The sequence below is a fragment of the Leucopleurus acutus genome (assembly GCF_964270905.1).
Source record: "Leucopleurus acutus genome assembly, chromosome: 1".
NCBI classification, from domain to species: Eukaryota; Metazoa; Chordata; class Mammalia; order Artiodactyla; family Delphinidae; genus Leucopleurus; species Leucopleurus acutus.
The window spans coordinates 165303764-165320322 of NC_139142.1; the positions used below are offsets into that span (position 1 = coordinate 165303764).

Genomic DNA, 16559 nt, shown 5'->3' on the forward strand with positions numbered 1-16559 from the left:
AGAGCTGGAGCCCGGCGCTAGCGTGGCCGGTAGCAATAGACGCCATACTTGCGGCTGTGTGGGTCTGGGAAACCGAAGCTTCGGACCCCAGGCTCCAGGGACCCACAGTTGCGACGTGGGTGAGCCACAGGGTAGCGGGCACTGCCATCTGCCAGCCAACCAGCGTCGCAACGGTCCAGACCGTGGAACTTCCAGGCGGCAAAGAGCTGGCCCACCTTGGCGATCTGGGCACCGTCTTCCTGGCAGGCCTCCTTTGCCTCTGCCAGTGTCAGCTTCTCAGGGTGCTCCAGGTAGTACACCTGCCCTGTGGGATGTGGGGCGTGAGAGCTGCGCAGTGGAGTGGGCAGCCAGAGAAGACAACAGGGCCTGGAGCAATGCCAGCCCATCCAGACCCCACCAACCAGCCCTCAAAGACCTGACAGCTCTCTGAGCCTAGGGAGATGCCAGGCTATGGGCATCAGCAGTGGATACTGTTGGGGGATAACTTCCCTCTCTGAGAGTGCCATCCTACCTGCCATGGGGCTGGGGTTCCTCCAGTCATATCGGTACACCACCCCAGCCTTCCCTAATTGCACCCTGGGTTGGTGCCCCACCTCTGCTGGACCAATCAGAGTCTCTCATTCACTCAGACATTTACTGAGCACCTACTATGTGCCAGGCAATTTTCTAAGTGCTTGGGATATGGCACGGAACCAATTTGTTTTTATTCATTTCTCTTCCCATGAAAGGAACTCCTTTGTGAGGACGGGCTGTGTTTTATTTGTCTATGATGACCAGTGCCTAGCCTTGGCCCCAGCACACAGTGGGCACTCAGGAAATGTTTGATGAATGACTAAACCAATGATTGGTGTGAAGCAACAGCAGCAAAGCACTCAAAACTCAGCTGGGGGACTTCCCTGGTGGTCCAGTGGTTAAGACTCCACACTCCCAATGCAGGGGGCATGGGTTCAATCCCTGGTTGGGGAGCTAAGATCCTGCATGCTGCAAGGCACGGCCAAAATAAATAAATAAAATAAAGAGCATCCCTAATGAACACCAGGAAACTTAAAAAAAAAAAAAAAAAAAAACAGCTGGACATGGCTTCAACATGTGCGGGTGCTCCAGACCTCCAGGTGAAGGTGCCAGCAGAGTGGGCAGAGAGGTCTGAAAGCTCCCCAGACACTGCCCTTCCACCCGCAGGCCTGTGCTCAGCCATTCCACTCACCCCTGAGGGCAGCAGCAAAGCAGAACACATCATAGCGGTGCAGGCGGCGGTGGCGTGGGCCGTAGCTGCGCACACCAGGTGCCAGGCCCACGCCGCCGCAGGGGTGTCGGGCCTGTGTGATGGGGTACTGCACAGAGGCGTCCTGCAGCCAGCCTGCGTTGCACCAGTCCAGGCCTTCCTCCCAGGCCCGGAACAGCTGCTCAAAGGAGGCCACCACCGCGTCCTGTTCCTCGCAGGCCCACTGGGCCTCGTGGAAGTTGAACTGGTAGCGCCCTTGGGGGTGCTGGTAAGGGAAGACCACACCTGGGGAGGGAGGAAAAAGCAGCTTGAATGGGTGGGCCGGGCCCAGCTGATTGGAGACCCAAATCTACTGGGACAGATGCTCCCCTCAACACACACACACACACACACACACACACACACACACACACACACACACACACACAAAATCCCTCAGAAAAACTCTGTAAACCTGTCATCTCTTGTCCAATATCCAAATCTGAGGCAGAGCCTATATCTGCTTTACACCTCCCTCCCAGAGCTAGACTGGCACACAGCAGTACTCAGAAAACTATCAGCTTGTTAAGGTAATGAATTAATCAGCTAACTAATATCCCCAACTACAGAATAAGACTAAGGCCTAATTCACAGGGCTGTTGCAAGAACCCCAGTGCTATGGTCTCAATGTGTTCCCCCAAAGTCAGATGTTTAAATCCTAACGCCCAATGTGATGGTATTAGGAGGTGGGGTCTTTGGGAGGTGATTAGGTCAGGAGGGTGGAGTCCTCATGAATGGGGTTAGTGCCCTTTTAAAAGAGACTCCAGAGACCACCCCCCACCCCCAGTCCCTTCCACCGTGTGAGGACACAGCGAGAAGTCTGCAATCTAGCAGAGGGCCCTCACTTGACCATGCAGGCACTCTGATCTGGGACTTCCAGCCTCCAGAACTGCGAGAAATGAATTGCTGTTGTTGTTTATGTTGCCCACACTGCGGTATTTTATTACAGCAGCCTGAGCCAAGACACCAGTGAGGAGGTACTGCCATCTACAGGAGAGGGTGCACTGTTGGGCTCTGGCTCTCCCTGTCGGTAGCTGAGACCTCATCATCTACATTAACACTAACATTAATGTGGAAGCTTCTTAGGAGAATACAAGTTTCCATGTGGGACAGACGGAATTCAGGGGAAGAGGAGGGATGGTAAAGGTCTTAATAAAGGGGAGGCTCAAGGTCAGGGAGGTCCTGGGCAGGCGGCTTCCCTTTCTGGTGCCAGAGGCTTATAGGTACCATAGGCTCCCTCAAAAGTCACCATTCATGTTTGAAACTTTACCATAATAAAAAAAAATTTAAACACCCTAGATCCAGTCTCTACCAAGTCAGATGAAACCTTAAGGAGAGGCGGTGTCCCTAGTGCCTCGAACTGACGTTGTTTAGAAGCAGGGCCTGGAGTCCTTAGAATCTCCTTCCTGTGGCCAGGGGCCTGGGAACATCTGGGCCCCACACCCTCAATATCACCTGGGACAGGAAGCCAGGCCCCTGGGCAGAGCCAGGTTGAGGAGGCAGAGAGGCCCCAGGGCCTTGACAATCAGCGCACAACCTCCATGTGTGTTTGCAGGGGGCTTATTTCATGCCTGGTTCCGTCCCAAATTCCCAGCCTTTCCAGCAGCAGGAACACGGTGAGGGCTCCCTGTTTCTCTAGGCTGCTTCTGTGGTCCCCAGACAAATGGCTCTCACAGGCTCCCTCCCATCCCCAACGTCATAGGCCACCTCTGGGCCACCATCTAAGCCATGTGGACTGGGGATGCGGCTGCTGATTGATAGGCCCTTGACTCACATTTATCCTCATCTCCTCGAAGGAGGTAAAGGAGGAACTGCCCTTGTTCTTCATTTTGCATGTGAGGGGCCTGCAGCTCTGGGAGTGAAGCACTGACCCAGGGTACCACAGCTGGGATGGGATGGACATGGAGTCAGGTCACCCTTCTCTACATACCCCCCAGCTGCCTCCCTAACAGGTAGGAGATATATGAGGACACAGAGCCCCATCCTAGGGACAGAGAAGGTAGGAGTCATGTAGAGATCACAACAGGGACCCATACATAAGATCTAGTGTGTAGAGTTTGGCTGGCTTGCACAGCACTGGTTTGATTTTTTTTTAGTTAGATTTCACATAAAAATATAAGCTTCTCTTTTCAAATCAGAAAATCTGGCTGCACTAGGCCTGCTTCTGATGTAGCATCATCGGCTGGGCTTGAATAGAGCAGCTCCTTTTGATGGATGAGGGCTCAGGAGTGTGCCCCAGTCCCCACCACTCCCTATCACTCACCCTGGGCTGCCTCATTTGCTTGTGTTGCCTGCCAACCCTGCTTGAATCTCAGCTCTGTCTCCATCAGCTGGGTGCCCCGCTCTTGTCCCCCTCTCTCTGAACAGGATGTGAGCAAGACGGAGTAGAGAGTAGTGGATTCTGGAGCCTGACTGCCTGAGGTCAAACCCCTACTCGGCCATTTATGAGCTGTGTGACCTTAGGTAAGTGACTTGACCTCTCTGTGCCTCAGTTTTTTCAGCTGTACAATGGGGGTGAGAATAAGAGCAGCTTCCTCCTGAGGTTGTTCTGAGGATTAAATGTTTATCTGCCGAAAGCACAGAGGTTTGGATGCTTTCTCAGAGCCCTCTCCCTGTAGTTCCCAGGACCCAGCCCCCATTGGAGTCTCACCCCGCAGCTCCAGCTCCACCAGGCCACTTTCATCCTCCAGTCCATCAATGACCTCGCAGCGGTAGCGCCCATAGTCCTCCAGCCTCAGGTCCCTGATCTCCAGTGACACTTCACGCTCCCTCTCCTGCCACAGATGTACCCGGCCTCGGTAGTCTCCAAAGGCGCGGTGCCTCAGCCCAATAGCCACCAGCACGTCCTGCTCCGGGGCCCCATTCTCCGACAGTTTCCACCATTTGATGCGTACGGGCCGAGGAGAGACCACGGCCGGCTCGTAGTGGTAGCGGCAGGGCAGGGTCACGTTGGCCCCACGGTAGGAGAACAGGATCTCCTCAGGTGTCTCTACCACCAGCTTCACTCCATTGAAGATGCCTGGAGGGAAAGGCGGGTGCAGATGGGGATCCGCTGCAGCACATCTGTACCCCTGCAAAAGCCAACCCACCCTCACTCTCAGCTCCCGCTAGGCCCAGGAGTTCTAGATTGCAAGAATGGCTGCAGTGCTGCACCCCTCCCTGCATCCACACGCTCTGCAACGCAACTTTACATCTCCTTCCATCAGGAGGTGACTCTATGCCCCGCCCCCCTGCGACCTTGAATCCTTGCTGGCCCTGCCACTTGCTTTGACCAAATGAATATGGTGGAAGTGACTGTTCTGTGGTGCTTGCTCTGAGCCGAGGCTCCAGGAGGCCCTGCTGAGGCTACTCTTTCTCCCGGAACCTTGCCAACCACCATCAGAACAAGACTGGGCTCATCTGCTGGGTGAGAACACGCAGAGAGCAGAGACAAGCCATCCCAGCCGAGGCCATCCTAGACCAACCAGCCCCCGGCTGATCTGCCTGCCAACCGCAGGCACGATCAATTAAGTGAGCACAGCCAAGACTGAAGAGATGGAGCCCAGCCCAAAATGCTGACCAAAATGGAATCATGAGCAAAATACATGGCTGTTGTCTTAAGCCACTAGGTTTGTTAGGTATAAGAAGCAAACTGGTTATAAAGCAGAAACTAACACACCATTGTAAAGCAATTATACTCCAATAAAGATGTAAAAAAAAAAAAAAGAAGCAAACTGGGGACTTCCCTGGTGGTCCAGTGGTAAAGAATCCTCCTTCCAATGCCGGGGACACCGGTTCGATCCCTGGTCGGGCAACTAAGATCCCACATGCCGCGGGGCAACTAAGCCCGCACACCACAGCTACAGAGCCCACGTGCTCTGGAGCCCGCGCGCCACAACTAGAGAGAAAAAACCTGTACACCACAACTAGAGAGAAGCCCGTGCACTGCAAGGAAGATCTCACGTGCCACAACTAAGACCTGACGCAACCAAAACTAAAAAAAGATAAAATAGAAAATATTTCTTTTTAAAAAAAGAAGCAAACTGGTGTAGCAGGCAGCAAGAGCACCCCCAGATGGGTGGATGGCTGGGACTCTAATCCCCCTGAGTCTCCTTCCCGAACACACTGGCCACAGGAGACCACAGCCTGCCCTTCACTCTCTGTCCACTGTCCACCACGACTCTTCCCAAACACCCGGAAACACAAGTGAGATGAGGCCAGGACTTCTAGAGATTATAGTCAGGACTCAGGGGGACAAACAAACACAGAGCCTCCCATGCACCACAAGAACCAGGTTTATGGGCTAAGGCTGGCCCATCTCTAACTTGAGCCCCTCTATAGGGGCCTCATGGTCTCAGGACCTTGGGTCTGGACTTGAGACCTTGGAGGTACACAGGGTGGGGGCAGGGGGTAGCCTCGGGGGTAATCAGGAGACAGACAGGGAGGCTCCCTGCAAAGGAGCTCAGGCTGAAAAACAGCTACACCTAACAAGGCCTCGCCTATGTCAGGGTTTCTGTGAGGATCATACCAGGTAACATATGTAAGGCACCTAGAAGCATGCCTGACACATAGTAGGTGTGTAAAACCACTGATAAAGAGTCACCTGCCCAAAGCCACGTAGCCAGGAAGTGGCAAAATTGAGATTCAGACTCACATCTCCCTAACCCCAAACCCCCTTTCCAATGGGGAGACCTGGGGAGGTCATGTTTAAGCAGAATCTTGGAAAATTCGGCAGGATTTTGGGGAAAGTATAAAAAGCAAAAATGACTGTCCTACAGTGCACTTGGCTCCACATCTGAGGGGCCAGCAAACACGGAGTAACAGAACCACACCTCTTCTGCTCATCTTAGAAACGAGGCTGGACCACTGCACAGCTGGGAGAGGGGCTGCTGGCTTCATACCCTCGCCCCTGTCCCAGCCTGGAACCTGCACAACACAGCAGAGGCCAGGACAGGTCTTCGTCACCTGGCCAAGCCAGAAGTCGACCCAGGAGGCCACCCACCTTCGCCGTGGCCCTTGCCCGGGTTCCAGCCGTGGGGACTATTGGAGTAGTAGAAGCCGTTGTAGAAGGGCAGGCCCGAGACGCAGCACAGCGAGAGCAGCAGGCCCAGCGGCAGCAGGCCCATGGCGTCCCGCACGTGGCAGCGCCCAGGCGTCGGGGAAGGCTGGGGGCTGGGGCAAACTGGGAAGAGGAGAAAAACAAGCCAGTGAGAGAAGCCCTGAGGCAGGAGGCCGGGGACCCCTGGGTTCCAGCACCCACTCATTCACTCGATCGACAGGAAATTGTAGAGCATCTTCTGTGTGCCAGGCACCCTTCTCGAGGCCAAGGAGACAGTGGTGATGAGCTAGACAAGGTCCCTGCTCTCAGGGGACTGCACCCTGCAGGCAAGATGGGCAACAAGCAAGCCAACAAGTCCTAAACAGGAGTTAGGAGGCAGCAAAAAGACCATGGAGAAAATTAAGCAGGATGATATGACAGTATCATCATTTTTCAAACACCGGGATTGAATTGGAAAAGTTGTGAGCAGCATTTTTTAATGACAACCAAGAGACTAGATTAGACTAGAAAACATCAGGTTGCATTCATGGTTAGTGAAGATGAGTCCTGCACTGCAGAGCTTTTGTTTCAGTCCAGAAATATCTGTGGGGATGAGGTTGTGGTGGGGGGGGGGGGTCACAGTGTGAAATTATTTCTTATCCTGGGTCAAGGTAAAAAAAAAAACAATTTAATACCATGCTAGAGTACTTCTGGGGGGCTATTCCAGGTTCAGTGGACATGCAAATGAAATAGGCAGCTGGCCCATGGGCTGTAGTTTGTTGATTCTATTTTTTTGTATTGCATCAAAATATTATATCTTTTTAAATTTTACTTTTGGCTGCGTTGGGCCTTTGTTGCTGCGCACAGGTTTTCTCTAGTTGTGGCGAGTGGGGGCTACTCTTCGTTGCGATGTGCAGGTTTCTCATTGCAGTGGCTTCTCTTGTTGCGGAGCACAGGCTCTAGGCGGGTGGACTTCAGTAGTTGTGACTCGTGGGCTCTAGAGCTCAGGCTCAGTAGTTGTGGTGCACAGACTGAGTTGCTCCGCAGCACGTGGGATCTTCCCGGACCAGGGCTCGAACTCGTGTCCCCTGCATTGGCAGGCGGATTCTTAACCACTGCACCACCAGGGAAGTCCCAAAATATTATTTCTTGATTATTGAGTTTTTTTGCACACACACTCCCCTCCCTTAAATTTGCACATGAAGCTAGTGACTCACTCACCTCCCCCCATCCCTGCCCTGCTCATTGCCATTTACTGAGTACTCTCAACAATTAAAAGGCTGGGTCACACCTTGCAGGAGCCCCGTCCAGGGAAGGGGCAGAGCCATAGGCAGGAGATATCGTGTGGTGAGTACAAAGACAAGGTACAGAAAACTAGACTTGAAGACACAGGAGGTAGCCAGGTGGAAAAGGACAGCAGGGTTTGCCCAGGAGGGGGTGCAGCAAGTGCAAAGGTTCAGAGGCCAGAGAGCACGTGGAGGGCTGGGGTGTGCTGCCAGGTGTCCATTTGTGCCCCCCCCCAACACCCTGGTCCATCTCTGCTCTTTTCTGCCCTGCACTGATCACTCCTCCCAGGCCCCCAGGCCCTCTGGCTTCCAGCTGGATTCAGCCAACAGGAGGCACACACAGGAGATGGGCAGGAGGGGAGAGAGGTTGTGTCTCTGCAGTACCCGTGTCCCGTCAGGATCACAACTCCGCCGGGCGGCTCCTCTCCCCAATACCACTCTCATGGCTTTGTAACACTCTTTCCTCCCCTTTCTCCTCGAGGCCAGGGGGGCACCGACTGCCATTGCTTGTCTCTGCGCCCCAACTCCCTAGCTTGTTGCCTTTACTCTCCTCTCTAAATGTCATCGCATCATTAGAATCTCTTATTGGAAACATCTAGGGTGAATTCTGCTTCCTGCCAAGGCCCTGGCTGATATAGGGGAAAGGAGGGGAGAGGGCACGGCAGGACCAGAGTCTAGATGCCCTTGTGTGTCAGACCCAGCAGCCTGTCCTTTGTCCCCAAAGCCCTAGGGTGCCAGTAATGGCTTTAAGCAGGGGAGCCACAGGATCAGACCTACATCTTAGAAACATCCCTCTGGGGGCTGAGTGGAAAGTAGGGCAGCAAGACCAGAGTTGACAGCAGGCATTTGGAAGCATGACTGTGATTATCATGCAGCAACGTGGAAAGTGCTTAGGGTATCATTTAGAATAGACAAGGCAGAACATAGACTTGCCACTCTGCTCTGATTGTAAGTGTGTGGCCCTAAGAATGCCTGTGAACAGGAACCAGAAGGGGAGGAAGCAGCAAAAGGAGAGAAAGGGAGAGGAAGGGAGGGAGGAAAAAGAAAAGAAATGCATTGGCCTGTAAGGGTGGTGGGATTGTGGGGGAAACATTCTTGTTTCCAGAACAGTTAGGAGCTCTTGCTGGAGAGGAAGGAATGGATGTGAAGGAAGTTGAGGGGTAGAATCCACTGTTCCCTTAGGCCTCTTTGCAGAGAGCCCAAGGCCCAGACTTGCCCTCTGTGCCTTGCACAACAGGAGGACACCGTGAGCCTTGCTTCTTGTCCAAGAGGAATCCCCAGGTGACACCCACAAAGCCTCTTGGTGACTTGGATCTGGGCAGCCTAAGCACAAACAACCCAATACAGAAGTTTGGACCCCTGATAATGCACTTTTCTGTTAGATGTATGCTGTGCAGTTAATATGCTCACAGTTAATATGCTTGTGAGCAAAAATAATACATGCCACATGCAGGTCTTACACTGAAAACGATCTGGGATGCCTTTCCTTGGTATTCTTTCCCCCAACCTGTTGGCAGCCAGAGTAGCTACCTTAGATTCAGAGATGGAAACCACAGGCTTAATGACAAAGCCACCCCACCAGCCCTGGATCTCCCCCACCTACACTGTGTCATGAGAGAAAAAGAAAGTCCTATTGTATCTAAGCCACCACATTTGAGTCTCTTCATGAACGTAGCTTAGCCACACTTGGCCTAAAAAATAACTCCACAGGGTTGCTACGATCAGCATAAAAATATTAACAGCTGACTTTAATGAGCACTTACTATCTCACTTAATTCTCACCACAACCTCTAGAGAGGGACCTATTGGTATCCCCATTTTACAGATGGGAAAATCAAGGCACAGAAAGATTAAATAATCTGCCCAAGGTCATCCAGCTAGGAAGCAGGAAAGCCAGGATTTGAACGCACTCCGGCTCCAAAGCCTGGAACCACAATATCAAACTAGGGAAAGTGACATGTATAAAGCACATAGTCCACTGCCTGGCACACAGCAGGTCCTCGTAGGAGTTAGTTTCCTTTCCCTTCCTTGGGTTTCCATGTTTAGAATGCAAAGAAAAGTGGAATGAGGTTGAAGAGGCTGGATGTCCCAGGGTCCGCCCTGTCCCTGGGCACCCAGAGCCTCCTGGAGCAGAGGGGCTCCCCAGCCTCCGCCTGCAACGTTTCCAGCCTCTTTCCAGCACCTCATCTAGTACAGATGCTCCCCAGTGAGAAACGGCTTCCCCAGGATGAGCAAATGCAGGCATTTCTGCCACAAAGTGATCTTTGTCTGCCTGGAAAAAAAATGTGTATTTTTGTAAAATCACGTATTAAAAAGTAACAAGGTTAGGGGAAAAATAAGTTTGGGGCAAACTACTCGAAACATATGCAACTTTATAACCAGAGCACTAACAAAAACAAGAGCAATTCTAAAAAAAAACCAAAAAAACACCAGCATCGTTAACACTCCACTGACACTGGCACCCACGTCCCATCAATCAGTCCTTTGCAGACTTCACCCACCACTGGGGCAAGTGCTTCTTTCTTCAACATGTAGGTCCTTGGGGACATTGGATTCCAATTTTGGTAAATTCCAATGGATTTACCAAAATTAAAAATCTGCCACAGGGTGAAGTCACCTTCTTCAATGTTCTGTTTTGTTTTGTTTTAACACAGAGGAAATGGCTTTGCAACTTCTTCAGCTGGTTCCAACTTTTATCAGAAAACTTTACGCTAAGTTCTGTTAAGCAGCTAAACCAGCTGTACAGGCATTCCTCCCTCACCAAATCTATTGCATCCTTGAGTTGGGATGGCCAGAGTTTGGATATTGAGAATTCGGGGGATCCAGATAGGGAGGGATGCTGTGTTATTCAAATCTATTTGGTTTCTGTGTTGGACAGTGAATAGCAAGCATTTGGATAGCGAGGGACATCTGTATTAAAGAAAAGCACTTTCTGCAGGACTGGCAGCATTTATCTTAAGGAATTCATACATTGCTAAGGTTTTCTCTTTAATTGTGAGAACTCTTGTTTCAGTCACTCCAATACATTAGTGAGCTGGAAAAAAAATCACCACCAGACCAATGCGATTCCATGTTTTACCTACATTGTTCCCCCAGGGTTCTTACCAACCATGGATGAGGTAATTCACAGTTCAGAAATATGAGCTGAGGCAGAACAGACCGTTGCACCTTCTGGTGTCTCCAGAACCAGAGTTCTGCCCTCCAGAACTGCAGAGTGTAAGTCTCCGAGGCACCCTTTCCCAGCCTCAGAGACCCCGGCACACACTCACAACCTTGAGCCTGGGCACCACACTTTCTCCCTGGCTTTTAAAGGGCTTCCACATCCAACAGCTCCCTTGATCCTCCCAAGAGCTCCCCACCGCCACCCTGATCAGCAAGGAGAATTTCATTCTCCCCAATTAATCCACAAGTGAATTAAGTGAACAGAGACACCGAGGCATGAAGCAACTGTCTAAAGGTGACACAGCCTGGAGGTGGTAGAGGCAGGACTCTGTTGAACTCTTTTTAGCCAATCTCCATAACAATCTGTCATACTGAAGGGCTGCCTTCTACTCGTCAACACACTTTCATGAACACCATTGCTTATAGGCCTCACAATGTCAGAATTATCCCCATTGTACAGACCAGGAAACTGAGGTTCAGAAATGCTAGGTTGCTTGGCTAAGGTTACTCAGGTAATAGATGAAGGAGCTGGGACTTGACTGCATTCACTCAACAGATATTTATCATGCATTTACCATGTGCCAGGCATGGTTCTAGGCACTGGGATTACACACCAGGGGTCCTTGTGGGGTTTACACTCTAGTCAGGGAGACGGACAATAAACACCATGTGGGATAATGTGATGTGAATGAACATGTGGCTCGTGACAGAAGAGGATGAAGCAGGGGGTGGGGGGGTCCTATCAACAGGATGGGTCAGGAAGGCCTCCCTGGCGGATGGGCAGTGAAGGCATGAGCTTTGAAAATCCCAGGGAAAAGTTTTGCAGGAAGAGGGAACAGCAAGGGCAAAAGCCTATGGCAGGAGCAGCTTGAAGGCCAGTAAGGTTGGAGCCCAGAGATAGAGAAAGGGAGGGTGGCAGGAAATGAGGTCCAAGTAGCAGTCACAGGCCCCGGGCTGTAGCCCTGAAGGGAAGTTACGGAAGAGTTTTCCACAGAGGAGTGTCATGAATCTGATTTACATTCTAAAAGGATCATTCTGGCTATCTTCCTACCTCAGTCAAGTGCATGTCCTCATCCTGGCTCGCTCTTTCCAGCTACAAACAGCCCTAGTCCTCTCCATTACTCCTCCGGTCTGAGCACCCACCTTGGTTCACTCCCTGGCCTATTAACACAGCTGCAAATGGAGAGGTGTGATCTGGTTAACATTCCTCTGGGATGTCAACCCAGCAGTCAAGCAAACTTAGAATAGGTGTGGGGATGCCAGGAAAAACAAAATGAGTCTGAAGAAAAGATCAGCCTGTGTCCAGGAGCTACGACCCTCCTTAGGAGTACTGACCCTGGGCAAGTCATTTGACTCATCTGACTTGTCTCCAGAGAATACTAACAGAATACTAACAGAATACTAACAGGCTCAGGGCCTGAGGACAAGGACCACCCTGAATGTCAAGGCTAAAACACAGAACAGAGTCCTGGGTGTGAATCCCGGGTGGCAACTGCTGCCTAGTTGCTGCCCTGCCCTGGGCCAATCCCCAACCACAACCACCAAGGGGAGCGATGGACGGCCTCTGCTCCCTGAGGCTGGCTACCCCGCCATCAGCCCTGCAGGACCACCACAGAGATGTCACCAGCTGGAAGGCCCATGTTCAAGTCCAGCCCAGTCACCTTGGCAGTGAGTGGCTCCAGCTGATTTGGGTCACCCAGACTTGGGCACACAGTTCTGGGCCCAGCATTAGGGCTGGACACACCTGCATCCTGCTGTGTGACCTTGGGCAAGTTACTCAACCTCTCTGGGCCTCCACTTCCTCCCCTGTAAAAAATAATAATAGTAGCACCTCCCTATGGGTCTGTGGTGAGAATTATAAAGATGAATTTTGTTCAGCCCCTGACACACAGCAGGCGCTCAACAAATAGTAGCTAATACATATTGGCGGAAGACACAGTGACAGGCTTCAGGCTCTAGAATCAGATTGGCCACCTGGAATCAGTTCTGGTTCCACCCACTTACTAACAGTCTGTCGCCGGGCAAGTCACGGAGCCTCAGTTTCCTCATCTGTAAAGTGGTAGTCAACAATAATACCAACCAGAAAACCTTTTTGTGAAGATTAAGGAAGAGAATGGCTACTGAGTACTTTGAAAACTGCCTGGAGGGGGCAAGAACTCAAAAAATATTAGCTACGATTACTACTGTTAACAGTTTACAAAGTGAGTCTCACAAGATTTCAGTAGATTGTTCTCTCTCATCGTCTAGAAGAGAAGCAGCCACTGTTGGGAAACTGAGGCCAAGGGAGGTGAAGACCCAAGGCTTTATCTTCGGAAAACAGGTTAGAGAAAATTCAGGTCTCCTGACGGCCCATCTCCTTGCTTTTCCTAGCACCACTTGCCTTGGGACCCCTCCACACACCCGAGTAAGCTGAACCCTGACTTGGAAGGAAGATGGAGCTCCACCGGACCACCCCGACTACACAGCTGTGGAGTACAGGTCTCCCAGACACCAGCAGGGGGCAGCATTGCCCTCCAGGTCTGCAGCAGCCCCGGCTCCCCGAGAGGAATTTGACTTCGGTGCCCCCTGTTTGGGCAAGGCTTACAAGGGCCTTTGAAACCTGCGGTTCCCGGAAAGTGGAAGCTGGAGGTGTTTCCTACCAGCATTCCCAGCCCACTGGCCCATGCAAGGCCGCGGGAAAGGGATCAGGGCCCCTCTCAATCACCTCCCCTCGTTGCAGAGGGCAAAGGCACTCCGGAGGTCGGCACTGGACGCCAAGACCGGGTCACAGGCTGCTGGAGGCCACCCAGCGAGCTGGTGACAGAGCTGGGTCCAAGTGCCCGGAGCTGTTTCTTTCCTGTCTGCTCAAAAACCCTAAATTCCTCCCTGAGCGATCCCATCTCCCACCCAGGGCTCTACCCTCAGCCCTCCCTGCCCCTCTGCTGTCCCTAAGACAGAAACCCCAGTGAACACAGGCCTGAAACCGACGGGCATCCATTGCGTTTGCCCTGGGATGGCCAGAGTAGGCCGTAAGAGGCCGAGAGGCGCAGGTCCGCCTGCCCGCTGCCTCACGAGTTGTCCCCAGCCCGTGCCAGGTTTCCCGCGGCCCCCGGAAGCATCGGACAGATGCCCCGGGGCAGAGCCTGGCAGGCGTTGCGCTGTGCTGGAGGCTGCAGGACCGCGACGGAACGAGACGAGAAGGGACCTGGTGGCTCCCGGTGGGAAAGGGGGGACCCGGGTAGTGGTCTCGGAGGCCACTGGTTTCCCTCGGCATTTGCCTCCTCGCGAACAAGGGTCTATGCACAAGGGTCCCAGGCAAGTCAGCCCGCGCCCCGCGCTGCTCTCAACCCACTGGCGCCGGGGGAGCCCCCCCACCGGCGCTGGCGATCACAACCCAGCTCCGCTCTGGCCCCACGGTGCCCAGCTCACTCCTCCGGCCGGTTCTCCAACCCTGCCCCGGGAGGCGTGGGGCCTGCAGCAGACCCAAAGCGGGAAAAGAGGAACCGGCCCACAGGGGGCCCCAGGAGCCTGGCCACCTCTGAGCCACGTACCGTCCCCAGGCGGCTCCTCGACGGCTCGAGCGCTCCAGGCTGCGGGCTGACAGGGTCCGAGGAAGCAGGCGGATTTGGGGATCTTGAATGGCCAGAAAGGAAGCGGCAGCGGACAAATCCCCGCGCTCCCGGCGGGCCAGCCCCTTAAAGGAACACACGCCCCTTTCCCTCCCTCGGGCTGGGCCCAAAGGGAGGAGGTGCTACAGACTTGGGCTGTCTCCAGACTCGGCTGGAAACCACCCAACCCGCAGAGCTGCTGGCCGCGATGTGAAGGGAGTATCCAGGAGTTGAGGCTGTCACATCTGGGGGAAGGAAGTGGGGGAGGATGGAAGCGGAGCGTTTGTAGAGGGAGGGTCTCGTTAGCACGCTCCGGTTTACCAAAAGCATTGGGACTAAGCAGGTGGAGCCCCTCTCCACACTGCAGGTGGACTATGGCTGCCCCCCACCTTCAGGAGAGGGAGGGGTGAGCGTTCTGTATACCCGCCTTTCCCCCTATAGAAGGCAAGGGGGCGCTGACATCCCTCCTGCCTCTGAGTTTGACCGTCAGGAAATCAGCAGTCCGCCTCTTAACTCAGTGTCAGGCACGGGGATGCTGCCCCTAGTAGGTGGGGCTTGAATGAGCCCTGGGAGGAGGGGGAGCACAGGATGGGGGATGGTGATCCCAGCAGCCCACAGGGGCGGTCAGAAGCCTTTCTGACTGGTCCTCCAACAGGGGTGACCCTACCTTAGAATCCTGACATCTGTCAGCACAGCCATCAAGCAGCCACCTCCCAGGATGCCTCTGTTTGGACAGGGTGTTTTCTTTCCCCTCCAGACAAACAGGAGGCCTGGCCTGGACAGCCCCTTCGTTTCTTCAGCAGCAAAGCCTAAGGAGGTCCTTCAGCCTTGGCCAAGTGGTCACTGAACCCAGAGCCTCTTCCTAAATACACCTTGACAGCGTGTGTGTGTGTGTGTGTGTGTGTGCGCGCACACACATGCACACATTACATACCCACAGCCAGGAGCAAATCAGAGCACAAAGAGCTGTGGTGGACAAGGCTAAATTGCACAAAGTGACTGCCAGCTTGATGAGCAAAAGGGAGCCAATGAAAGTTCCTCCATAAGGAAGAGAGACCAGTCTGTGCACTGGATGCAGGATGGATTGGAGGGGGAAATAAATAGGACACGAGTTCCAATTAGGAAAGTTGCAAGCTTTTCTAACAACAATGACCAAAGTTTTTGAGGCCTCTGATGGGCCAGGCTTTACATCAGTGCTTATGTACATTCTCTCCATCAGTCTCAAGGCCATGGAGTCGGTTCTATTATTTCCACCTTACGGATAGGGAACTGAGACCCAGAGAGATTTAAGTAAATTGCCCAAGGTCACTCAGAGCCAAGATTTGAACCCAGGTTCTCCAACTTGAGGCCTTGCACTCCCAATCACTCCACTATATTTAAACCAGGAACGGAAAGCAATCTAGACTCCTGGGAGAGGCGGGTCAACAGATGCCAGTGCTGACAGCCACACGTGTAGGGAGCGGGATGGACAGCAGAGGTCAGTTTTGTAACAGCTAAGCAAGTTTAATGTCCCAGCCAGTGGCAGGGCTGGCCAGCAGGTGGAATCTCAGAGCTGGCTCTCGGGACTGCAGTCAGGAATAAAAAAGTAAATTTGTGGAGGTGATAGTGAACACTGTGGAAGTGGAGGGGGCTGCTCAGGGAGAGAAGCCAAAGACAGAAGGGGTCAGGAGGGAGGGGGCCCAGGTCCAGGGTCCCAGGAAGGGGACTTTCAGAAGGCTGTGGCCAACACATCCAAGGCTGCAAAGATGAGCAGGAAGAAGGGACTGAGAGGTGGCTTAGGCAATTCCATAGTCACCTTGGATCTCCTGGTCCAGGTGGGGGGCTTGTGACACCAGCCCACCCAGCCAACCAGCCAATGAGACTGGCCCACAGAAAATATTCAACGCCACAAAGAGGGACAAATTGACAGATGGGAGTGATGCTTGGTTTCCCCTTCTGCAAGTGGGACTCCTGCATTCTAACAAGGCTCGACTGCAGTTACTTATTGAGGAGGCATCCAAGAGTTCCCAGGAGAGGCCTGAACAGGTTGGGTGGTAGGAAATGCTCCCAGGAGGGAGTCCTAAAGCCAGCAACCACCCAGAAAGACTGACTTCAAACCCAACCCATGCAACTCCACAGAGGAGAGCTCTGAGACAGGAAGGAGTGAGCCAATAGACCCCCAGGGGTGGGGAGCCCCACAAACTCAGTTCATTCAGAGACCACAGCCTGGGCCTTTTATTCCATCCCTGCCCAGCCAAGAAGCCCTG

The 16559-nt window shown here is 53.0% G+C and overlaps 1 protein-coding gene across 1 annotated transcript; it reads right to left on the reverse strand.

The window, feature by feature from the left end:
* Nucleotides 1–17: 17 nt before the first annotated feature.
* Nucleotides 18–14328, reverse strand: HAPLN3 (hyaluronan and proteoglycan link protein 3; the record flags this gene model as incomplete). Its single annotated transcript, XM_082839404.1, has 5 exons — nucleotides 14257–14328; nucleotides 6243–6422; nucleotides 3912–4280; nucleotides 1205–1507; nucleotides 18–304 (listed from the first exon to the last, which is right to left on the reverse strand). Exons 2-5 carry the CDS (start codon nucleotides 6364–6366, stop codon nucleotides 18–20), a joined length of 1083 nt encoding a protein of 360 aa, XP_082695530.1. The 5' UTR covers nucleotides 6367–6422; nucleotides 14257–14328.
* Between the last annotated feature and the right edge of the window lie 2231 nt (nucleotides 14329–16559).